Raw genomic sequence first — 25,333 nt, 5'->3', positions numbered from 1 at the left:
TCCTCCTCCTCTTCTTGGAACGGTTAAGGTAGGGTGTATATCATCGATTTCAGGGCGCCCGAAAGCGGCTTAAGGGCGTCCCGAAGCCTCTGTGTGGATCTGCCCCAGGTCTCTTACCAAAAGGCTATGGTACAAAATGGTTTCACAATCCCCTTCTGTGCTGCCCATGCATGCCAACTCACGAGTAAGCGAGCCCAGTGGGACTTGCTTCTGAGGAAGTATGCACACGACTGGACTGTACGAAGCTAAAAAGGAATAGCATTCCCTGACTACCGGACAGATAAGACAGTTAGGAAGTGTTCTTACACTTTGTAAAAAACAACAACTCATGTACACGTTCTTGTAATAGTTACAAAAAGTATGCTGGTGAGACTAATGTTCTTTGGAGGAGTCTTTGATGGCATTTAAAATGAATGCAAAAGTTGCTCTATACCCTAAGCCCTAGCCTTTCTTTTTATCAAAGAAAATCCAGTTTCGCAAAGCCATTTTTGCTTTTTTAAACTGCAGTGCTATTCCTTGATATTGTTATATATATATATAAAAAGACAAAACGGCCTCGAACATATCATGATTATGGCAGGTAAAATGATAGATCAGGTGCAGATGCAACCGTCAGACAAGGAAACTAATGAAAGACGGGTTGGAAACTTCACCCTTGGCTTGCTCCTGGGGAGAGAATCAATGTGATGGAATTATGCACATGGTCTGTTAAGGCAAAGACGTTGGTTTTGGAAGGCCACTTGCACATCGTTAAAATTTTAAAAAAGAGCAGGATTCTGACTTTCGCAAAGCGAAAAGGAAGCCTACCCAACACCCGGCCACTGCGTTTCTAGCCAGCAACGTTAAGAGTCGCTACTTCTTGAGTAGAAACTTCAGGCTTCTCTAGGCTGTTTGATAGCTCAGATTTTTGAATAAGAAATAAATCCTACATATTGACAAGCCTCTTGGAGCCTTAAAAAAAGCCACTTGCCCTTCGGTTATTGTTTCTCATCATTAGGGAAAGACTTCCTGCAATTATAGTGACACTTTGTGTCCAAGGAAGATTTTGGGGCTCTGATCCAATTGTCCGGAGGACCCACAGCAAGATATCAGACTTGTGCAAGAATACGCAATGAAGATTACACGTCACCTGTCTCCCTCCCAGAACACAGCATGGTGGGCAACAGTCCCTGGTATTTGAGTTTGTTCAAACTTTGCAAGACATTTGCCCAAGTATTTCACAAGTACTTCTTTTTGGCGAGGCAGTAAGAGCCTTGTACACTGTTCAGAGAGACCAGCAGGGACAGTGTTTCAAAGAGCTCTGGTCCACAAAATTGCCCCAACATTCCCCAAATAGAGAAAGAATCCTTGAACCACCATCAAGAAGTGCTTCTTACACAGATTTGAGAATCCCAGATCTGAGAGCCAGTTTACAGCAGTATCAAGAGGAGACTGAACCACCTCTGGCAAAGGGGGTTGGGAGGCTGTGTATATATCCCCCAATGAAAAAAGAACTCCCTGCACATAAAAATATTATGGCAGAAAAGGGTAAGGATGAACCAATCTCCCCAACAAGACACAGAAAGAGAAAGAGAGAGAGAGAGAGAGAGAGAGAGTTTGAGAGTTTTTAAATGCACTCCCTGCCACCGAAAGTGGTTCAGTCCAGGAAAAGTTTTACCGCCTAGTTCATCTGACTATGTAAACTGGCCCTCAAATTAATATGGGATCAACACCTGCTGACCATGGTAGTGCACAGGGGCCCACTCAGCAAAATCGCTTCACTGCAAAATTAACCACTGCATTCGCCTCATTACAGGAGGCAAAAAAAAGTAAGCGGCATAACATCGGTTTGCATTTTTAAAAACAAATTACTGTCTCCGGTCTACCTGACGTAACACTGAATAACTGCAAGTACATGCAAAGAAAATTGCTATCTTAAAAAGACAAAAAAAGGGGGAGCAGTCTGTTAAAAGAAGCTTTGTTATGAGTGTGTATGAAGTGTTGCTTATTTAGTGAGTCTCTTGGCTACATCGCTGTAAGCTATTTCAATCTCTTTGTCTCCAGCACAAGTGTTGGTAAATTCATCGCGGCTGTACGCATTCGTCAGGTATCTCCAAATCCCAGTCATCGTTTTGGGAATGTCGAAGTTTCGATATTTTTTAGCCACCACCTGGAAGCAAAGGAAGGGGAAGGCTGCTTTTACACGGTGTTCAGAGCAGACAGAATCAGCCCCAGCACATTTATTTCGAGACAGGAAGTCCAAATAGAAGCCCACGCAGGCGAAGCATGGTGCAGGAGCTCTTCCACTGGGAAGACCTCCTGCACACGCACCACTGAAATGTCTTATTAATGACATTTTATCCTGGCTTTCTGTTATGGAACTCAGGGTGTCATACATTGTTCTTGACCTGCCCATGTTATTGTTGCAACCCTCCTCCAAGATGAGTTGAGTGGCCAAATGTCACCAGCTAAAGTTGAAGGCCCAGTGGGGATTTGAACTCACCACACTGGTCGCCCCTATTGGGGGTTATAGTCCAGGGCTTCTGCCCCATCCCCTGCTCCCTGGGATCCTTTCAACTGGAGTTGCCAGGCATTGCACCTGGGGTCTTTGGCATGACGCAAGGCGGGTGCCCTAGCACTGAGCCTCGGCCCTTCCCTGTGGGATGACAGTGGATGAGCGCAGGGTCACGCAGCGACTTGTATAGGTGAAGCCACCCAACAGAATTTGTGTAACACACAATTTAAGCTGTTTTACACGGAAGAAAGTGCACACACACGCAGCTAGGAGACATTATACACCAAACGTCCACGCCTGGGCACATGCATGCACACGTGCGAATGGGTCCTCAAGCCAAGTTCCACATACCTTGACAATGTGCAGCTTGGGCAGCAAGTTGCAGTCTGCTAGCGTCATCTCGTCCCCATCCAGAAACTTGCGGGTGGAAGCCGTGACATCCTCCATACTGTTCTCATCGATCTCATCTGGGAGAGGGGTATTCAGGTACTCATCCAGCTTCTGCAGGGTTTTCAGAAGGCTCCTTTCCAAGGCTGAAGGGAAGAGGCAGCTGCGTTAGACAGCAGAAACGGAGGAAGGAAAGCCAACGGCACAGAATGAATCGATCACAGCCTGAGGCCGACATGTCCAAAAGACCACCTCTCCCATCACCAGTGGAGATGCAACCCACCGGCCAAGCCATCTTCAACAAGGAGCAGGCTTTCTCAGTGCTAGCCCAAGGGTTATGAAACGGCCTGCCTGAAGTAGTTAGCCCATTGTATTTATGTATTACCATACTCAACCAGAAGCAATTTACGAAGAAATAAGCAAAAGAAAAGAAAACACAATAAAAATAATAAATGCATTAAAACCATAGGAATTTACAAAAGCAGCCATCTAAAAGATTACCATTGGTCAGGCTGGCAGGGGCTTCTGGGAGCAGAAGTCCCAAACTTTTGGAGATCTACTTTCTGCAAGGTGACTGATTTAAATCCACAAGATAAAGGATTGTTTGAAATCAAATTTCCCCCTCAAACATTTTCACATCTTTCCTGAACAATGGTGCAAATCTGACTACCATCATGCTAATTTACATCTAAACAGATTCTTTATAAAGTTTCATTCTTACAAGCAGGCTTTGTTTCTTTGTCTCATTGTGCATTTTGTGCATACTTCTTTTTTTTAACCTATAGAAGGGAAGTCTTTAAAATATTCTCATATAATGTTTATTTTATGCCCAGCACCCGTAACAGTTTGAGCCTTAGTATAGGAATACAGAAACATGCATCCTGGACACAATTTTGTCTTATTTATTTATTATTTATTAATTACATTTCTATACCGCCCAATAGCCGGAGCTCTCTGGGCGGTTCACAAAAATTAAAAACATTCAAAGTATAAAACAACAGTGTAAAACCATACTATAAAATACCATATAAAAGCTCAACCAGATAAAAACAGCAGCAATGCAAAATTACAAATTTAAAACACCAAGTTAAAATTTATTTATAAACTGTTAAAATGCTAGGAGAATAAAAAGGTCTTCTCCTGGCGTCTAAAAGCATATAATGTAGGTGCCAAGCGAACCTCCTTAGGGAGCTCATTCCACAGCCGGGGTGCCCTTTTTTCCCCTTCCATATTTCTTAATATGTGCTTTACCATTCTCATTGCTTTTATTTTTATTGATAAGATTATTGCAAGGTACCTTAAACCTATAAGACAGGGTATTTTAACTTAATAGAAGTTTGACTTATTTATGTCAGTACTAATAATTCAAGCTGCTACCCTGTGAAGAAGTGTATTCCATGGATTATTCTGCCTCCTTCATCTTACCTCCAACTTCCCTATTTTTCCTTAGATCATGTTTGATTGGGAAAGGGCAGGCTACAAATTACTAAGCAAAACATTTAGAACCTGTTCATTTTAGGTGCAATCTAGAAGAATTTCAAGCTCTGAAACGCTGAATTCTCAGCTCAAGCTCCATGGCTGTACCATGATAGTTCCTGAAGGAAGGTAGAGTTAGTAACAGCAGAGGGCACTCTTGATCAACAAAATTCACCTTGCGGGAACACACAGGAGAGAGAGGTTTGCTCTTCCCATGTCACACTATACAAAGAATGTAGGGTTTGGAGACATTTACGTAACCCTGCCGTAAGAGGATAAGCAACACTCCTCTGGGACATTCCAAGTGTCAACCTCTAACCTTGACGGTGGCATAAGAAACCCAGTTGACAACTACTAAATCATGTTTTGCTTTAGTTTTAAAATCATGAGGGCTTTGTCGCTTCTGCAGGCCAAGCAAATAACTGTGGCTATATTTTATATTGGAGGCTAAGTTGAACCCTGGACAATCTTCCTTAGTAGGTCAGCCTGCCAGGGAACTTGACTGATAACGTACATGGCCAATCCACCCCCTAAGCATAGTATTTTAGAGGCTACAGATGTATGGGAAGATGCGGAGAGAAGGTGAATAGAAGCCGTGACCCAGAACAAAAGCCACTAGGAAAGGATATAGTTATTAATATTGTTTTCGTACACTGAACCACAATATGAAATCCCCCTGGGAAAAGATCACCTAGCAACCACAGATTTCTTATTCACCAGCATGAAACATAATCTAAGGTCTACAGGTCTGTGCATCCAGTTAAGTGTCATTTTGAGGCTACCAAGGGCAGCGCAGTGTTCTCAATGCAAGAAAAAAAATTATGGGATGACGGTAAGAGATTCCATGCATCTAATGAAGGGCGGGGGGCTCTAGTCCACAAAAAGCGTGTGCCTTTTTAAACTGCTTGTACTTAAGTGCCAGCAGGCACTGCTTAATTATATGAAGAAATCTTTCACTGGATTTGTACATGTTCAAGATGATGTATAAAATTACACCACCTTTTTCAGATGAGTAGAAGAGCTGTAAAAGATTTCCGCTCTTCCCTTTAGCACGTGCTTTGTGTGGATTCCAATCTGCACAAGCCTCCATGAGCATGAACCTTGCTTATGTGCCATAGGATTCTATGAAACTGACGTTTACTTTGAATCTGTTCCATGCTGAACAACTGAAAAGCTCCAGTGGAATATGGTGTTCTTTCCCACACAGGATCATAACCAAGTAATCCTAGGGCAGCAATCCCAGTGAGAAGAGCCAGCACGAACCCAATTTACAACTGTCAAGCACTAACATCAGGCCCTTATGCTGCAAATTCAAACACAAGGCTGAGAAGCAACAACTCCAGTTTTATGAAAACATTAAAAGCCGCCTCGATGAACATATGCTGCTGAATACAAATGTCATAAATGTCTGTCCTGATACACCACTGCTCGCAGAATGCAGCAGCATAAGGGCTGTTAAGCGTAGGCAGGGTGTTTGAGCAAACATAATGGCTCCCATCCTTCTTAGCAGCTCTGGCAATTTGATGATTTGTTTGGCTTTAATGGGCCATTGTTGTCTGCAGAAATCTCCCCCCCCACCCCAAAAAAAAAACCCTCATGTGTTCACGCACATAGCCTGCACATCTTTTGTACATGAAAGCCCTGAATTAAAAATCGGAGGATGTAGAGGAAACAGCTGGGGCTTTACTCAAAGGTTTTCTAGGTACGGACTGAAGCCAAAGCTAGCTATAAGAAAGGCCTATCCTTAAGAGTAAAGATGAAGGAAGCATATTTGCCCACTCGAAAAGAGATGGAGATAAAACGGGCATTTAAATTGGCAAGCAAATGGCTGTTCATGACTGCACAAAGCGGGGTCCCATCTAGGCAAAGGGCAGTGTACAAAAAATGCGCAGAACTCAAGGATTACAGGGAGGGTATGCAGCAAGAGCCATATCCCATCTGCCCCCAAACATAAGCTAGAAGGGTTCTGGCCTTGTTCTAGAGATGACCACATCTCAAGTGACGTGACTGCTGAGCGTGGTCTTGCATGGGCAGCCCTCCAAATACTGATCACATTGCTCTTGTACAATGGCACTGCCCACCTCAGCTCCCAGCTCTTACTGTCAATGATGTTACGCTTACTCCGGTCAAGGAAGCTCGTAGCCTTGGCTTTATCTTCGACTCCTCGCTCTCCTTTATTCCTCATATTGAGGCAGTAGCTAAATCTTGTCGATTTTTCCTGTATAATATTGCCAGGATTCGATCATTTTTGTCTGTCTCTTCTGCCAAGACGCTTGTTCATGCACTGGTTATTTCACGGTTGGACTACTGCAACCTTCTTCTCTCTGGCCTTCCTTCTTCTCACATCAGTCCGTTGGTTTCTGTTCACCACTCTGCCGCAAAGATCATCTTCTTGGCTCGCCGCTCTGACCATGTTACTCCGCTTCTGAAATCTCTTCATTGGCTTCCAATTCACTTCAGAATCCAATATAAACTTCTCCTGTTAACCTTCAAAGCTTTTCACGGTCTAGCTCCTTCCTATCTCTCCTCTCTCATCTCACACTATTGCCCCGCTCGTGCTCTTCGCTCCTCTGATGCCATGTTTCTCGCCTGCCCAAGGGCCTCTACTTCCCTTGCTCGGCTTCGTCCATTTTCGTCTGCTGCCCCTTACGCCTGGAACGCTCTTCCAGAACATTTGAGAACTACAAGTTCAACCACAGCTTTTAAAGCTCAACTAAAAACTTTTCTTTTTCCTAAAGCTTTTAAAACTTGATGTTGTGCAGACTTCTACTGTTACTTTCTACTGTTAGTTTTTCCCTACCCAGTGCCTGCTTACCCTACCCTGTACCTGTTTGCATTCTCTTCCCCTCCTTATTGTTTTACTATGATTTTATTAGATTGTAAGCCTATGCGGCAGGGTCTTGCTATTTACTGTTTTACTCTGTACAGCACCATGTACATTGATGGTGCTATATAAATAAATAATAATAATAAATAATAATGGAGGAATGCGCAAGATCTAGAAGCATATATCCTTTAAGGCCTTTGCTAAATGTTCTACACAAATACATATTACAAAACGCTAAGGGCTTCCACCACCTCTTAAAAAATACGTAATACTGGTTTAGGAGGGAACCATTCGGAGTGAAGTGCCAGGGGGTAAGCAAAACCCTGTTTCTGCTCCCTATTCTCTGCTCCCATCCACTTTCCCCTCGCAGGGTTGCAAACGTGCACTTGAATGCCTAAAGCCGGGGAGAAAGCAGCTTGGGTGAAATGGAGCAGAGAAGGTGCAGGGAACCAGTTCATCCCACCCCCGCTCCCCAATTCTCCTTTCCTGAAGCAGCAGCTCTAAAGTCGGTTCCACTACACCTTCATGCATAACATGAAACTGCCCTTGGGGAAAGACTTGGCCTGGGAACAATCGCTACCTGCTTAAGATGAGAAATTGCAACCCTGCACCAACAGGACTAGAGAGAGACGGGTGGCAAACAGATCCGAACGCCACGCAACACACAAAAGCCAGGAATGGATTCCCTACCTTCGTTTGCTTCGGGCCTGGAATTCTTGATAAACGCAGAAAATTTAGCAAAGATGTCCATTCCAGCAGTGTTTGATTCTGGGTGCTTTGGTGAAAGCTTTGAATACCTGAAGAGGAATATATTGAATATACAGCACGACTTAGACTACAGCACAGTACTGCACCTTACAACATGAGTGTATATTATTCCATGAAGTATTAACACTTTATTATTGGTGGTATCCCCTTTCACCATCCTTTGTAGCTACTTAATTCCATTTTCACGGAAGGCATTCGTTTTTCCTCCAATTCTACCGTAACTCTAGCTGCTAATTAAATTGCCTGGTGCCCGTGAGCTTTCTGTGGCATCCCTCCTGTGGCAACATTTTCCAGTGCCAGAAAGCATGTCACCACTCTCTACAAGCTGCCATTCCCAACTGGCGAGGCCCAGGAGAGGCGGCATGCATAGCCACATCAGTGCTCTCTCCACTTGGGGAAGGAGCATGGCGGCATTCCTTCCCCAAACTGGAAAGAGAGAGCGGCCACAGAAGTACTACCTTTCCCAGCGCTGAGCCCCTGGAAGAAGCAAACGTAACACACCAGTGCTCTTCCCAAACCACATGGGAGAGAGTTCCATCTGCCTGAACTCAGAAGGGTCATTCATTCACAGTGTCAGCAGTCAGCTGAAACATTGCCAAAGCAAGCGGTAACTGATTACATTAAGTGAGGACTGTTGTGGCTTAGAAACGCTGGTTTACCTCTTCTGAATTCCACAGATTTGGGAAGTCAGTGTCTGGAGCTCAGCTCTCTGGGCAACATTTAAATAAATACTATTCAAACACACACACAGAGCTACTTCAGCATCAAGTCACCTAGACTTTGGTTCAGAGTACCACCTAGATTTTGGTCAGCTAGATTTTGGAAGTATGTTTAGCACTGGAAATTATACTTCAGAATGCTGCAATGTATATAGATATACCTAAACCATAGAAGTTCCAGAATTTCTTCCCACAGGAAAGAATAATTCCAAGCTGACCTCAACTTGGGTTCAGTACAGCCTAAAAAGTTGATTTGTTAATTATAAGATGGCAGCTTATGTATAAAGAGTAATCAAACCAGGGCTCTGTGAAGACCTGGCTTAAAATACAGAGAAAGGGCCACAAATTTGGGCTGGCCTCAGTGGCCAGCTGAGGTTTGTGGCCACAATCAACCCTGTCCCACCGAGCTTTTGAGTTGCTCAACAACTCTAATGCCCAGGACAACTGTGGGTTCAAGCTTCTGTCTTTGCCTCTCAGCAATGAGGCCAGTTGCAAGCATGTTTGGGGAACTGTGCCGAGAAAGGAAACAGACCACAATTCTAGTGAGAGGGATGTTTGTTACGTCAGATGTAAAGTGCTACATTTGACATTATAGGGCACCTGCTTTTTAATTAATGCACGTGCCCACACACACACACACACACACACACACACACACACACACATATATACTCCTAAGTAGCTTGGAAAATGCTATGGAAAATTCCCCTGGAAAGTAAGTCTTCGAACTCAGAAATGGGACTCGGCTTTAGCCCAAGTACAGCAGCATCGGTAGAACTGACTTTGTGTACAGTTTTAAGTAGCAAATATCTGGCAATCAGCAAGCCCCTTTGGCCTCCCCTCTGACTGCGAAGGAAGACATACAAAGGTTCTTTTCGGCTGAGAGATCTGCTTGGCCAGTCTGGCACATTTAATGATTTACAGATCAGAGAAACACTTCCTCAAGGGTTAACATCCTGATCCCCTCCCCACTCACACTAGTGGGGGGGGGGCAATGCCAAGCATGAGAAGCATAATGGGAAGAACTGGAATAGATGGGGAGAGGGTGAGCCAAGGAGGTATCCCCAACAGAGCAGCCCACTGGCATGGCTGCAGGGCCGGGTTGGCGGAAGACAAGCCCACTGTCACGCCAAACACCCTGCTTGTCTCCATGAAAATATTTCCCTCTGTGACCAGTTTTGATTTTAGAATTCCCTGGGGTGAACATTCATTTTTTGTATGCTTGGCAATACACAGTTTATTAGGGGGTTGTTGTTGTTTTTGATCCAACATTGTTCTCCCAGTTAATGTTATGAAGCTGGAACATTAATATGTACATCTATAAGACAACGATTAAAATGCCCTTTCTGGGTAGACAGTACAAGGGAAATCAAACATAATAGAAAGGAACGCCTTACCTGAGGAGTGCTCTTGTTCTTTTAACAATAAAGGAGACAGGGCATGTTCACCAAGTGCCATTTCAAAAGTCACACTTGCCCAAAATTATTTGGGCTTCCATGCTTTTAATAGCCAGATGGCAACATGGATTAGAAGCTGGCAATCCCATCTCTCTCTTGCATCTATTGCACATACATACTACAGGAACACCTTTAACAGAGCAGCTTATTTCCCTAGTCACACTAGGGCCTTAGCTAGACCTAAGGATTATCCCAGGCAAATGGAGGGGTCGTCCCTGCCTGCTCCCGGGATCCCGTGTGTCATTTGGATGCACAGGGATGATCCCTGGACAATCCTGGGATATAGGCCTGGTCTAGCCATGGCCTAGGTACAGCTGCCACTTCTACTGTCACATTTTAGCCCTGATAAAGTAGTTTGTAACAAAACACCTTGTGTAAGCACTTGTTGAGAGAGAACTAAGCAAGCAATCCTGAGAATCAGCAACAACTGCCAATAGCACACTCCCTCCCGCCCCGCCCCCCTGGTGACACTTACTTGGGTGGGCAGAGGATTTCTTCAAGGAACTCTTCAATCTTGTTCACATCTGTTTTCACTTCATTATTAAAGGTTATGAAGGGTGGGTGAGTCCCTGGAGCCAAGTTCTGAAGATCTGCAGGCTTCCTGGGGCGTAAATACAATATTGTCTACATTAAAAAACATTCGATATGTTGAGCAATTCTAGTAGGGTTATGATGGCTCATGCTATCAACATAAGGTGACCATGCCTAAGTAAAGGATAAAACCTAGCCTGAGGCAAACAGGTGTAGGTTAAAGGCAGAGAAGAGCATCCGAGGTAGGAAGGTGCTCCACAGGGAACTTACAGGGTTGATCATAGAATCATAGAATAGTAGAGTTGGAAGGAGCCTATAAGGCCATCAAGTCCAACCCCCTGCTCAATGCAGGAATCCACTTCGAAGCACACCTGACAGATGGCTGTCTAGTGTGCCTCTAGTGTGCCTCTTGAATGCCTCTAGTGTGAGAGAGCCCACAACCTCCCTAGGTCATTGGTTCCATCGTTACACTGCTCTAACAGCCAGGAGGTTTTTCCTGATATCCAGCCGGAAGCTGGCTTCCTGTAACTTGAGCCCATTATTCCGTGTCCTGCACTCTGGGAGGATCGAGAAGAGCCCCTGGCCCTCCTCTGTGTGACAACTTTTCAAGTACTTGAAGAGTGCTACCATGTCTCCCCTCAGTCTTCTCTTCTCAAGGCAAACTGAGCCAGAGAAATGTTGCACAGGGCTGCTTTTAGGGACTTGAATTAACAGATCTTCAAATGGCTTTGATATGCCCAGCTCTGTTTATCTGTGCGTGTGGAATGCTCCAGCCATGGGCATATAAGATCTCTTTACACCACTTCCTACGCGTATCTCAATACACATCTCACGAGCCGTTTCTTAAGATACATAACATTAAGTGATGTATGTGTGCATCTCATCGGTTTCATGGCTGAGACACAGCTTTGGATGATTGGATACAGAGTCTCTTCCCAAGCTAAGCCCAAGTTAACACTGACGCCTAAATCTAGGCAGTGCTGTGAAGACTGCATTTTGCTGACAGCGTATGCAGTGCTGAAATGTCTGAAGCTCCATAATGTACATCCTTGTTTGGCAGGAAGTACAAGACACACAAGAAGTCCAACACGGAGATAAACACAGCCATGAGGATTTCACTGTTAAACTAAACCAGATTCAGAATCAGCTACAAAAGCAGGTTATCATGTTAAATTTGGAAACAGAATTACTCCTAAAATGCCTTTCTAATAAATCATCCTCATCTTCCTCATTATAAAACAACAACAACCCTGCTCCAGCGGTTTGTTTCCTTTTAATATATAAGCAGCACTTCCTGGCTCAGAACAATTTCACCAGCCAGGGCAAGTATGGATTTGTTTAGTATCGTGTTTCAGGACAGCGCAGTGGCCGTTGGACCTGCAGGGGGGAAGCAACCCAGAATCCCCAAAGCAGACACTCATTTGCCATGAAGCCTCCTTCCTTTGGGGGCAAAATGGGCCTCAGAAGCTCACAGTAACGGCTGCTGCAATTGCTTAAGGACATCACATCAAGCCACCGACTATTTGACAGGGATTGTGCAGCGGTAGTGAAATTTAACAGACCCTGGGGTGGAACAGTTGAGGGAGGGAGGTTCAAAAGGAAAGATTATAAGGAAGCTCAGGGAGGGAGCAAGGCATTGTTCCAATGGATGTAGTGGAAGAAAGAGCATAAGAAAGGATATTAGATGTGATCATATGTAAACAAAGGTTTTAAAGGAGACCCTGGAAAGAGTTAGGAAGGGGGATCGGCACAAGGGAACCTGCCTTGGGCCAATGGAACAGGATAGAGAGGATGCATTCAAATCGGGTTTTCCGCCAGGGTTCTGTGGACTGCGATGCTGGAGGAGGGAGAAGCTGCTTCCAGCTTTTCAGGGGAAGGAACAAAGCCCCATACAAAGCAGGAGGCTGGGCTCGGCTGTCACTGCTGTGGGCTTTTTCGCCTCCAACAAGTTATGATGATCATCAGGCTCAGTGTCCTTCTGGTATCTCCAACATGGAACCCATGGGCCCCAACATGTCCCCTCCTGATCTTCATTTTACTTATGATTATTTTTTTTTATTTAAACAAATGGGGTTTTTTTAACTGGGAGGCCGGCATGTTACAAAGTGAAGCGCTGTTCTCTGGCATCATCCTTATTTGGAGTGTTTCTGGGTTTTGTAGTTCAGCCCCCAAATTTGCCTTGTACTTAAGATTCTTGGGGAAGTTACTTTTCTCTTGGTCCCACTCGTTTTCTTGCTGAGAAATTAGCATTCTGTGTTTCTGGAAAATGAAGGTTTGGTGTCATCATGGCAGCAATTTATGAGTGGGCAAGCCTGCCTAGGGCAGCCATTTTGTGAGAGCGCTTACAACACTCTCTCAAAATCCCAAATGTGCCCACCAGGCAAAATGGCTGGAGATCCCTGGTGTAATTTCTGAACTGTGACTGTGATTTAATTACTTCTTTAAGTGGCATGTCACCATGTGAGCGTTTTAGACCTGCCAGTAGGGATCAGGCAAAACCCACCATTTACCACACCTGCTGTATGGACAAGCAGATGAACAGGTTGCAGGTACGCTAAATGCAAGGACTCTCGCGTGGATCCCTTTAATTTCAATGGCACATACATAAGAACCTTCGTGGATTGTGGGTATCTGGGTTAGATCTCAAACCTTTAACAGTGGCAAAAATCCACAGCCTAAATTAGCCACCAGACCTGCCAATACAGCTATAATGTGGTAGTAAGGACAGGTTCAATTTGATGCCTTTCCATTACTTCAGTTTGCATAATTTTTTGAAGAAAAATTACAGCGAGGGGTTCCTAACAAAACCACGGGGCCCAATGCTAAATAATAAACTGCAGGTGTGAATAACACCCAATTATAGAAGACCTTTCATTTATATGCCAGCCATGCAACTTCACGGCAGATGAATTGTCTGCAATGCTACACCAAAGCCTTTGTTCGCTGTACTCTGTGCCTCCTGAGTTTTTGTTTAAAAACAGAAATACAGATGGAACACCCAACTGTTGCAAACCTGCCCCAGACTGAGCACACACTCGAAGCGTCCCTAATTTGTCCTTCTCCAAAAGCTGCTGAGATTTGTGAGTCAGTTACATACCTTAAGCAGCTTAAGCTTCAATTAAAACACTGCTGTGTACACCCACAATAATTACAGGAAATTACTAGAGTGGCTCTACTCCAGTTTCTCCCATTGGCTCGAAAACATCCCTTTTAAGGGAAAAAATAGCTTAAGTCAAAAATGGCAAAGTGTACTTAGCGGCTGTGAAGGCTGCATGCTGTTCTCAGAGCAGGTAAGACCAAACCTTTATCAACTGCCAAAAGAAAGTTTTGAGAGATGGGGATGGGAGAACGTCTTAATGTACTGTGGATCTTTCTCCCACCCACCCACCCACCCAAAAAAGTGAGGGAAGGCAAATTAAAGCCAGTTGCTGGCATAATCCCCCTGACCCTCATCCAAACCGATCAGTTCCACGTTAGCTTTCTTTCCCCACTACTTCTGTAGATTTACTTTGCAGGTTTGCACCAGTCCAAATGCACAAGGTGAACTTCTAGAGACACACATTATGTGCTTAATTATGGGGGAAGGGAATTAAGTCAATTCCTGATTTATTTGTTTTTAAGAAGGGAATGCCTAGGATCACATTCCCAAACCAATCCTTACTGGCACTCAGGATAAAACAGAACTGGGTTTCCACATTACTCTCCAAAAGAAAGCCTACGGGGCGTTCACTAGAGAGATGCCAAGGCACAGTGAAGTCACTCCACATCAACAGAAACCACAGCCAATAGTAGCTCTCAGGTTAATACCAGAAATTCAGGCTGTGCGTGATGCAACTTTTTCCAGTTAGGCAGGAGCACAGTAAAAACATACCCATCCATCTCTAGAGACGGCCCAAGTACCAATTTGGATAAGGTGGAGAACATATGTGGGGAAACAAGCCGGGGGGGGGGGGGGGGCTGCTGTCCTCCAAAAGCAGGAAGTGTTATTTCAGCCTGGCAACTGAGTCAAAAAAAGTTACAACATTTGTACCAACCTGCCTGCATATAACAGTACATGTCATTCGTGCACCACAGCCTAGAAGAGCCAAGCCTCATCTTATTTACAAATAAAACCCTTCCCTGCCTGTAGGCAAATCTTACTCACCACAGGTGAGTGCTGCTTAATCCTCTGCTTTGCCACAAAGCTGCATCCCCATCTGTTTAACAGAAATTCCACAGACATTGCAAGTGGTGAAGCTGTATGGACATCGCTTCAAGAAGGGCGAGTTAGACGGTAGAACTGGTAGATCCCTGCGTGATTTGCAATAGATCAGCAAGGATTTCTCACTCCCAATTGTTTAAGGATAGCAACAAAAGGCCTGTGCACATACACACACGCCTAAATTATATTGCTGAAATGAAGGAAGCTTGTAGCTGCCAGGAGTGAATGTGTGTGTGAATGTTCTGGTACTCAAAAGAAATTCATGGGGCTAGAATTGTTTTGGGGTGGGGGTTGCACCAGGCTCTAGCAGATGGAACTTGGGGCTCTACTGAAGTCCCATTTCGGTACAGAAATGAAACCTGCACCCCTGCCCATATACGCACACGAACCAAAACTTCCATGCTGCACTTACTCCAAGTAGCTCAGGGCAGCATCCAGGGAAGCGGAATTCAATGGAATAACCCACTGATCTGGTTTGCACATTGTTTCATCATGGGTTTAACTACGGGTTGTTAACCACGAACAACCTAGGAAGAGAACCCATGGTTTGTTGGGTTGTCAGCTCTGGGTTGTTCGTGGTTAGCAACACAACAGTTAAAGTGGCAGGTTACACATATAACAGCCCCTCAACTCATACTATGGGTTGTCATTGGGTGGGTTGACACATCACGCTAAGCCATCCCTGCAAATAACCCTCAGACCATTGGGTGTGCATTTGCTTACTCACAATGGTGCTGACAGATAATCCACCTCTCCAAGGCTTGTTGCACACTTAGTCCTCCCACCCACTCCCTGCCTGTATCCCAGGGGACTTTGCAGCCAAACCTCATGGTCTCCTGCTCCCTCGCTACGTCAATGGCCTTTTTGCTGTATGTTCAGGGCGGGGGGGAGTGTTTGCCTTTCCTGGCTCCCGGCAGCAAAGCCAAATTCCCCAGTCCCGATTCCTCCCCCTGCCCCGTGCCGGGCATTGTTTTTGTAATTAAAACTGTAAACCTTAACATGCCGTCTTATGTGTTTTATTAGCTGCTTTTATTAGAGGGCGGGCAGGGGAGCGAGAGCAAGAACTGCTTCAATGGGGAACGCGAGACGGCGGGGCGGATGACAAAACGCACTGCTCGGGCAGGCAAAAGGCAGCTAAGATCTCACCCCAAAGGGGTTAATGTTAATATAGGCCCCTTTCCGTTGATCAAATGGAAAGAAATTTCACACACAACATCATGGTAACGGATAGGACAACCTGAATTGCCAAAAGGATACAAAGCTAACTTTGCTTCAGACATTTAGAGGTTTACTCTGTGAGGAAATCCTTTGGAAACATCTTGCTGTAAAGGAGCAGAAGAAGAGCACAATGAAGACACCAACGAAGCTGGGAAGATAACAAGCTCCTTCAAAGTCTCAGTGTGGAAGACACACAGCTGGCTCATATGGGTTAGAAGAAACTACTTCACTGACTACTGGAGCAGCCAAGACCACAGGAGGTGGGGGGAGGAGACTGCCGAGGGAGGGGGGCTCAGGCTGCCACAGCACAACTCCTTGCTAAGTAGACTTCAGCAACCAAGGTTTTTAAACTGTTGGTTGTTTTATTATGATTTTAATTTTTGTGAACCACCCAGAGAGCTTCGGCTATTGGGCGGTGTAAAAATGTAATAAATAAATAAATAAATAAGATCGCTTGCAAGGAAGGAACAGTAGTGGGTTGTTCTTGTGTGTGTGTGTGTGTGTGTGTGTGTGTGTGTTTTGTTTTGTTTTTTGCCATTCTTGCCAAGTGGCTCCGTAGCCAATTGCCATAACCCATGCCAAAATCAGATTCCAAGCTTCGGATGAGAACAACCCATCACAGGCAAGAATAACCCTATAACAAGCCATGGATTCTTATCATGGCTTGCTCCTGAAAAATAAGCCACCCCATGGTAAATGCCCTGGGTTCGGACATCACAACCCACCATGGCTGGCTACCCATGATAGGTTGCCGTGTTGTGCGAATCCAGTTGTTATGTGTAAACTAAGCCACTCAATCCATATTCAATCCATATATCGGTTTGTCATTATGTGCAAACCAGGCCATTGTATTCTAACAGCCCTGTGAGGCAGATTCAGCTCAAAGCCACCCAAAGAGTGCCATTAAGCAAGTCGAATTTTGAACCTGGATTGCTCATGCCCATTCGATCCACACCACCACACTGGCTCGCACCAAGCAATGGAAATGGAGGAGGGAGAGAAATGTCAGTCATTACTATCCAATAGTTAAGCCGCTGGTGTTTTTCCAAGCTCTGAACAAAGTCTAACGTAGATCTGGCCAAAAGAGGACAAAAGCCGGTTTCATGTGCCTGTGGTAGAGACAGTTTAGCCCCATGGAACATTGCTATAAATACTCTGGTAAAAAGAACATCCACATTTTCCAAGCTGACAAGGAGGGAGCGGCACTAGCTTTTGGTTATTCTAAGTTCACTGGACAAATGCCCAAACAGGCTGGCCAGAGGGTTTTTTTTAAGCCTACAGGACAGGATGGGGGTATACAATGAATTAGCAATGGTCAAGCTCCTTTGGGCTCAATTTGGAATGGGCAGAAAAGAACTTGTTGAACCTTGGCCTGATTCAAACCCAGCAGAATTCCTTTCCCCCAACCCGGCTTCCCCTTGCCCATCCTCTTATCATTCCTTCTCAAACTTACCTGGAAGTGGGGCAACTTCCCATACGGTTCTAGAGGCTCGCAAGTATCCCAAGCCATCAAGAACCATGGAAGATGCAGTTCCTATGGTCCCTAACCATCCTCTCAAAGGCCCAGGGGGATTCCTCCCCATTGCTCCATAAGCTTGGACAGGGAACGTAGGCAGCAGTATCAGCAGAAGAGTGCTGTTACAAGCCAGGCGCAAGCATCTGAGTAGCTTGGGCTCTGCTTGCAATGGCTTTGGGGGTTCATTTCCAAACCTCCCAATTCCACATATTCAGCAGCATTACTAATTTAAATACAGAAGAGTATGACCCAGTTTGCACATAACACTCAACTCCAGGGTTAAACAATCCAGGAATTGGCATGGTCACAGAGGAGCAAACGTCACTTCCACCTTCCAAAACAACCCACTCCTGGGTTATTTCATAGAATCATAGAATAGCAGAGTTGGAAGGGGCCTACAAGGCCATCGAGTCCAACCCCCTGCTCAATGCAAGAATCCACCCTAAAGCATCCCTGACAGGTGGTTGTCCAGCTGCCTCTTGAAGGCCTCTAGTGTGGGCCTCCACAACCTCACCAGGCAACTGATTCCATTGTCGTACTGCTCTAACAGTCAGGAAGTTTTTCCTGATGTCCTGCTGGAATCTGGCTTCCTTTAACTTGAGCCTGTTATTCCATGTCCTGCACTCTGGGAGGATCGAGAAGAGATCCTGGCCCTCCTCTGTGTGACAACCTTTCAAGTATTTGAAGAGTGCTATCATGTCTCCCCTCAATCTTCTCTTCTCCAGGCTAAACATGCCCAGTTCTTTCAGTCTCTCTTCATAGGGCTTTGTTTCGAGACCCCTGATCATCCTGGTTGCCCTCCTCTGAACACGCTCCAGCTTGTCTGCATCCTTCTTGAATTGTGGAGCCCAGAACTGGATGCAATACTCTAGATGAGTCCTAACCAGGGCCGAATAGAGAGGAACCAGCACCTCACGTGATTTGGAAGCTAGACTTCTATTAATGCAGCCCAAAATAGCATTTGCCTTTCTTGCAGCCATATCACACTGTGATGTCCAAACCCAGGAACTCTAGAATGTTTAGGTGTTGAAGAACCCAGAGTTAACCCAACAACAAACCATAGGTCTAACATATGAACATGTGCAGCCACACCAATTCCTGAGGTGCTTAACCCAGGAATTGAGTGTTACATGCATAGCAGGTTAATATGTTAGACCAGTGGTCTCCAAAGTTTCTCCGTTTAGGGAACTCTTTCCATTGCAATTTGTCGGCTGAGGAAAACTTTGCGTATTTGCTCGAAAATCCCAGTTCCTTGAAGAGGATTCCGGTAGGAGCACTCTCAGCGGATGGAAGTGCTGCCAAGCCCTGTTGGCCTTCACTTTTGCCAAGCATAGGCAATATGCACTCTGGAATGCCACAAGCACTATCCCTTCCCCAGCCCCCACCAGCAGTTGCAGGCTGCAGAAAAAGCATGTGGTGGGCAGCCCGCCATGCCAACTTTCCCAAAAGGCATTATAGTGACTGAGGAACTCCAGCTCCTGAGGAACGTCCCCAAAACACAGTTTGAAAGTCTCTGGCTCAGATCTTTTTCTTTTCTTTTTACCAAGTACTCCTCAAACAATTTTTAAGAAACAAGAAACAGAAGCTTTCCTTCTGTTCTCAGAGAAGTTCAACTCTGCACACCACGGCACGGCCCTGGCCAACAAAAGACGTCTAATGCCTGCACACAGACACAAGTTGCATTCCTGAAGAGGGAAAAGAATGAAGCCTCTGTCTTTAGTGACTGCAGAAAGGCAGAAAACATATGAGCGCTCCAGTGGGGAGAAAAGGCTGGCATGTCCCCGTTTAGCCCATGCATATTTCTTGCTTGTGTCCATAGCTACTAAGAGAATTGAACTGGAAATATCCTCTGGTTGGCACAGTCCTATATTTAACAAGACCACAAAGGAAAACGCACGTCACAGAACAGCAAGTTTATAAGTTTGCTGTGCCCCACAATTTCTTCCTTGTGATCTTTTGAACTAATAGGAGACCGGTACATTCCAAAGTCCAAATACTGATCATCTCAGCAAAAGTCATGACTTGAACCCTATTCAGAAAGCTGTACTGCACTGCACAGCAAAAGAGCAAACTCCGATGAACTTAAATATTATCTGGTAACGGAGCCAGAACAGAAATTCAAGCAAGACAGGAGATAAGCCATACCTGCTTAAGCTATTTTCCTAACTTACACATAATCATCCCCTTTACTAGGTTACTCAATTGAGTTTGCTATCAGTCTGGAAGCAAAACTCCTCCCTGCTTCCGCAAGTATTGGTTTCTCTACGTAGTCAAAATCCCTAGGCATGAAATTACTAAAGAAAAAGAAAACACCCAAAGGATCTGAGAGTTCCCAGACAGTTGAGCCAAGAGAGAATAACTCTACAGCTAACTCATCCTGTTGTCTGGAGATGATGGAACTTCCAGGTTGGCCCTAAATTCCAGAGAAGGAATTCCTGTCTGATGATAACTTTGGAGGGGGTGGGGAGAGACCTACTGCTGACTAATCCCAGCTACGCTAAAATCCGTAATTTCACTATTGTTTTTTATAGGCAACTCTACTCACGCACAGGAAGACAGGGGGAAGAACTCCCCCCCCCTTTTAGGAAATGAGATTTGTTATATACATTGAGAATTAAATTGTTAAGAAAGAAATTCATTGCAAGTCAAAAACCTAAGTCACACTGACCTGGTTCACACATAATGTTAACCCATGGTTTATTGCCTTACCCAAGGTTTGTCTGGCAGACGATAAAAAAAAAGTGGTTTTCTCAATGTCTGTGCTGTTTGTTTCCCTCCTCCTTCACCCACTCCCTCCCTATATCCCAAATGCCTTGTGGTGCTGTACTACTGTCATGTAGAGTGTCTGGTATTGTTTTGGGGTTGGGTTTTTTTAACTACTTTTACTCACTGCCTCTGTAGCTTTGTGAAACAACCCATGGTTTTAACCTCATGATTCGGTTACTGCAGTGCACTTTATGTGGGGCTGCCCTTGGGCCAGGTTCAGAAGCTGCAGCTGGTGCGGAATGCAGCAATCACAGTGCTCACTGGGAGGCCTAGCTATGCTCCAAAACACATGTGTTAAAAGAACTGCGCTGGCTGCCTACCAAACCATGTTCAAGATTATATTATTGGCCCAAAAAACCCTGAACAACTTGGGACCAGGATAGCTAGCAGACCACCTCCCTTTACACATACCCAGTCGACCTTTAAGAGCGTCAGAGGAGGTCTAGCTGATCATTCTGCAACCGACAAAATGTTGCCAACTAACACCTTGACAGCAAGCCTTTTTGGTAGCGCCACCCACCCTCCGGAAAACCCTCCCCTGTGCAGTTTGGGAAGCAGGAAATGTGGAACATTTCAAGTGCCTCTTGAAAATGCACTTGCTCCTTGTATTGCTCTGTAATATTATTGTAATTAGAATCCTTTTAATAATGTTTTTATAGGTGACTATTTATTTATTTATTTATTACGTTTCTATACCGCCCAATAGCCGGAGCTCTCTGGGCGGTTCACAAAATTTAAAAACATTCAAAGTATAAAACAACAGTATAAAACCATAATATAAAATACAATATAAAAGCTCAACCAGATAAAAACAGCAGCAATGCAAAATTACAAATTTAAAACACCAAGTTAAAATTTATTTATAGACTGTAAAAATGCTGGGAGAATAAAAAGGTCTTCACCTGGCGTCTAAAAGCATATAATGTAGGTGCCAAGCGAACCTCCTTAGAGAGCTCATTCCACAGCCGGGGTGCCACAGCAGAGAAGGCCCTCCTCCTAGTAGCCACCTGCCTCACTTTCTTGACTCTAATATTTATATGTAAACCACTAAGGGATTTTGTTATATCAAGCGCTATCAACATATAGATAAAGTTCACACATAAAAACAACCCATGATTTAAACAACCCAGTGTTCACAACACAACAACAAACCATGGGTTCTTTTCCCCAGGTGTTCATGATTGACAAACTATGGTTTGTAAGCAAGGCTGGGTTCGCATATCACAACAACCAAGAATTCAAGAACCCACTGGTTAAATCATGGGTTAGCATTATGTGTGAACCAGGTCATTGTTTAAAACCGTGGTTTGATTTTCAAAAAGTTGAATAATCAATAAAAGTTACACAACTTTGAATTTAATTGTTGTATCTTTGCCTCTCCGCCTGTACGTGAATATAATTCATTAGTTTTAACATTCCTATAAATTCAGACTGCTTATTTTCCTATTGAAAGTGGGGTATTGCTGTCAACTTCCAATATCTTGTATAACATACGCATGCTGCAGTTATTATATATGGTATCAACTCTTCATACAGAGAAGTTTATAACACCTCAATGTGATGTCAACAAAGCAATTTGTCACACAGGATTTATCACCTGTCACGAACGCTGAGAACAGTTCATTGGCTTCCAATTCACTTCAGAATCCAATATAAACTTCTCCTGTTGACCTACAAAGCTTTTCACTGTCTAGCTCCTTCCAATCTTTCCTCTCTCATCTCACACTATTGCCCCGCTCGTGCTCTTCGCTCCTCTGATGCCATGTTTCTCACCTGCCCAAGGGTCTCTACTTCCCTTGCTCGGCTTCGTCCATTTTCTTCTGCTGCCTCTTACGCCTGGAACGCTCTTCCAGAACATTTGAGAACTACAAGTTCAATCGCAGCTTTTAAAGCTCAGCTAAAAACTTTTCTTTTTCCTAAAGCTTTTAAAACTTGATTTTGTTCTGACTTTTATACTGTTAGTTTTACTCTACCCTGTGCCTGTTTGGTGCATTCTCTTCCCCTCCTTATTGTTTTATTATGATTCTATTAGAATGTAAGCCTATGCGGCAGGGTCTTGCTATTTTATTGTTTTACTCTGTACAGCACCATGTACATTGATGGCGCTATATAAATAAATAATAATAATAATATGAAAAGCTGTACCGGAGCAGGATAGAGGGCTACGTAGTCCAGCATTATGTTCACACAATGGCCAGTCAGAAGCCAATGGAAAGCCCTCAGACAGGGCATGGATGCAATAGCCCCCTCCCACTCTTGTTCCCCAGCAACTGGTATTGAGAAGCACACTGCATCAGATATTGGACTTAATATATTGCTATCATGACTAACAGTCACTGATAGCCATACCCTTCATGAAAATTTAAAATTCTGCTGCAGCGCAAAGAAAATAGACCACCAGATCCAAAGTAGACGTCCCAGGAGTTTGTATGTTTCCTACCTTTTCAAGTCAACCGTTGTTACACTAAAAACCACTCCTTTGAGCCACAGAATCATGAAGAGTCTCTGAGAGAAGGGGCAGTTGCCTATGCTTTCACCATCACTGCCGGCCTGTGAAAAGAGAAAAGGGCATTAGAAGAAGTCGGCCAGGTGTGCAGACCAGTCTTCTGGCACTTAAAAAGGTGGCTCAGCAGACAGAGCCCCCTTTCAGCCTTGGCCTAGGTAGCTCCACTAGAAAGAGAGGAGGGTCATGGTCAAGTTGTGGCAAACGTTAAAGTTTCGCAAGAGAAGGGCCTGGAAAATTGCTGCCTTTGAAAGATAAAATACTTTTGCCATTGTCCGTGTTGCTTTTCCAGCTGAATAAGCAGTCTGCCAAGAACTCATCACTTACTGGGATGTGCCATCGCTAGCTCATTGAAATGACAGTCCTGGATGCTTTTTTCATAGTAATGAATATAGTTTGCTGCATGCACCTAGAACTACACCTGTTCAACTTGTGATCCACTAAACCAAACACAGCTCACAAAAGCCTCCACAAACCTTCTGATTTTGCTGCCTGCTTGAGGATGCAACACAAAACAGTGCAATGACCACCTGGCAAGCCAAAATACATAGTTACAGGGCTGTGTTTGGAAAGTGAGGCGTATTATGCGAAGGCTTTTCTGACAAATTTAGCAAAAACAGGTGGTGACTGGAAAGTTATTGTGCCTATTCCAAGGAATAAACAGTTCACAAAACCAAAGGGCTGGAAGAGGTGCAGAAATCTAGCCAAGGTCCTCCCCCTCCTCTCTATGTGCACTGACACACAACTTTATTGTACGAAACCACAAGTTCCAAAGTACCCACTTTCCAATTTCTATGGAGACAGGAAGCAAGAATAAAGTGTTCCAACCAGATGTGTCTATATACGTTCAAGGACGACAACCTAGAAGTCTCCAAAGAACAAATCAAGGCACATTAAGAAGGAAGGCAGAAAGGTTTCAGTCACGCACAGGAATTTCTTTTCAGACCTTCAATTAGGATAGACCCAAAAGGGCAACCTGTACCTCAACGTTGCAAACCAGCCCAAGCCTCACAAGATGAAATATACATCTCAAGACTACCCTCATGCAGGTGACCTAGAATTGACAACTGGTCATAGCTACCAATAAACTGACATGTTGAGAAAGCGGACTCATCCTAATCTACCTATCACAACTCTAGTTCCATTTTACTTCCGAGCATTTTGAGTATTTATTAAAAAGCAATTATGATCATTATGAAGAGATGCAAAATTGTTCAGGAAGTACCTTGCCCTTCCTGGTGAAAGAATACAGAGGTTATTGAATCCATATTCAGCAACTAGAATGCATAATTAATTGGCAAATGTTTTGTTACATCTAGTCTGGATGAGATCAGAATTGAAGTGACAAACAAAGCAACCAAGCCCATAAACTTGAGTGTCGAAATGTAACACTTGGCATGTAAGACCTACATGGGTGTTGATGGGGGACACAGGACAAACGAGCGCAAGAATGCAGGAATTGTTTTAGGGTTAGTATTTTCTCAGTATTTCTTAATATTCTATCTCAGTTTTAGTGTTAGTATTTTCTCATCCCAAACTTATTTCTGGTCCACTATTATCTCTGAAATTGTGACCTGTGTGCGCGTCATGTTGGTCTGCTTTTAATCTGGAGAACAGAAGACGGTACTGTTAGGGTGTTTCGGCAAGGAGAGCCTGGGATTCAGTGGCAATCTCGCCTCTTAGAGCCCACAATTCTGTAACGATACAGTTATCAGTGCCAAATATCCTTGAATCGCAAGCAACTACATTTGCTATCATCTCAAGAAATGAGAAGCAGCTTTTGTTTATTAACTTTGTATTGTATTAATTAACTTATTCCCATTACAGGGTGACACGCATGGTTCCCCTCCCCATTTTATCCTTACCACAACCGAGGTAGGTTAGGCTGAGAGACGCAGACTGGCCCAAGGTCACCCAGTGAACTTTTTGGCTGAGTGGGAATTTGAACCCACTCGGCCACAACCTGAACTCTGTCACTACATCACACTGGCTCTCTTCCACTGGCTTTTCTGTCCCAGGATGTCATGTAGGGGGAAAGTGACTTTAATGCTAATCGTTCGCAGTTGTGAAGCGTTCTGAAGAATCCTTGGAATCCAAAACTTGTTAAGTGGAATAGTTCTAGGCAGCATATTCCAGAATAGTTTCAAAGCAGTGCAGTACTGATGGGAAGCTCTTCCTCCACCTCACTTCCAGTCTGAAGTGATATTGGTGCCAGCTGCTCTTCTCTATTCCCAGAAGAGGGTCCATTCCAAAAGTGTCAGTATCAGCATGCCCAATAGTCACTACACCTCGCTACACTGGCCAAAGGGGAGGGGGGGGAGGAATGAACAGGCAACACAAGCAGTGTAAAAGGGAGTTGGAAGTATGCATTACTTGCATATGAGGCCCAGTATTGGGCAAAAGACGGAATAATAACAACAACAACAACAACAACAACAACAACAATAATAATAATAATAATAATAATAAT

General features: G+C 44.3%; 1 protein-coding gene across 1 annotated transcript in view; it reads right to left on the bottom strand.

Annotated features, from left to right (window-relative positions):
* Positions 1-67: 67 nt before the first annotated feature.
* CLIC4 (chloride intracellular channel 4) overlaps positions 68-25,333 on the bottom strand; it is a 53,027-nt gene continuing 27,761 nt past the window's right edge. The window contains exons 2-6 of the mRNA XM_063139941.1: positions 22,801-22,910; positions 10,604-10,729; positions 7,875-7,981; positions 2,846-3,027; positions 68-2,149 (exon numbers count right to left, since the gene is read on the bottom strand). Of these exons, the coding sequence (XP_062996011.1) occupies positions 1,985-2,149; positions 2,846-3,027; positions 7,875-7,981; positions 10,604-10,729; positions 22,801-22,910 (690 nt within the window). The 3' untranslated portion in view covers positions 68-1,984. The remainder of the gene's footprint in view (positions 2,150-2,845; positions 3,028-7,874; positions 7,982-10,603; positions 10,730-22,800; positions 22,911-25,333) is intronic.

This window comes from Elgaria multicarinata, chromosome 13, assembly GCF_023053635.1.
Source record: "Elgaria multicarinata webbii isolate HBS135686 ecotype San Diego chromosome 13, rElgMul1.1.pri, whole genome shotgun sequence".
In the NCBI taxonomy this organism is placed as follows: Eukaryota; Metazoa; Chordata; class Lepidosauria; order Squamata; family Anguidae; genus Elgaria; species Elgaria multicarinata.
Note: the sequence above shows the minus strand (reverse complement) of the source record. Positions and strands in the feature narration are given on the sequence as shown.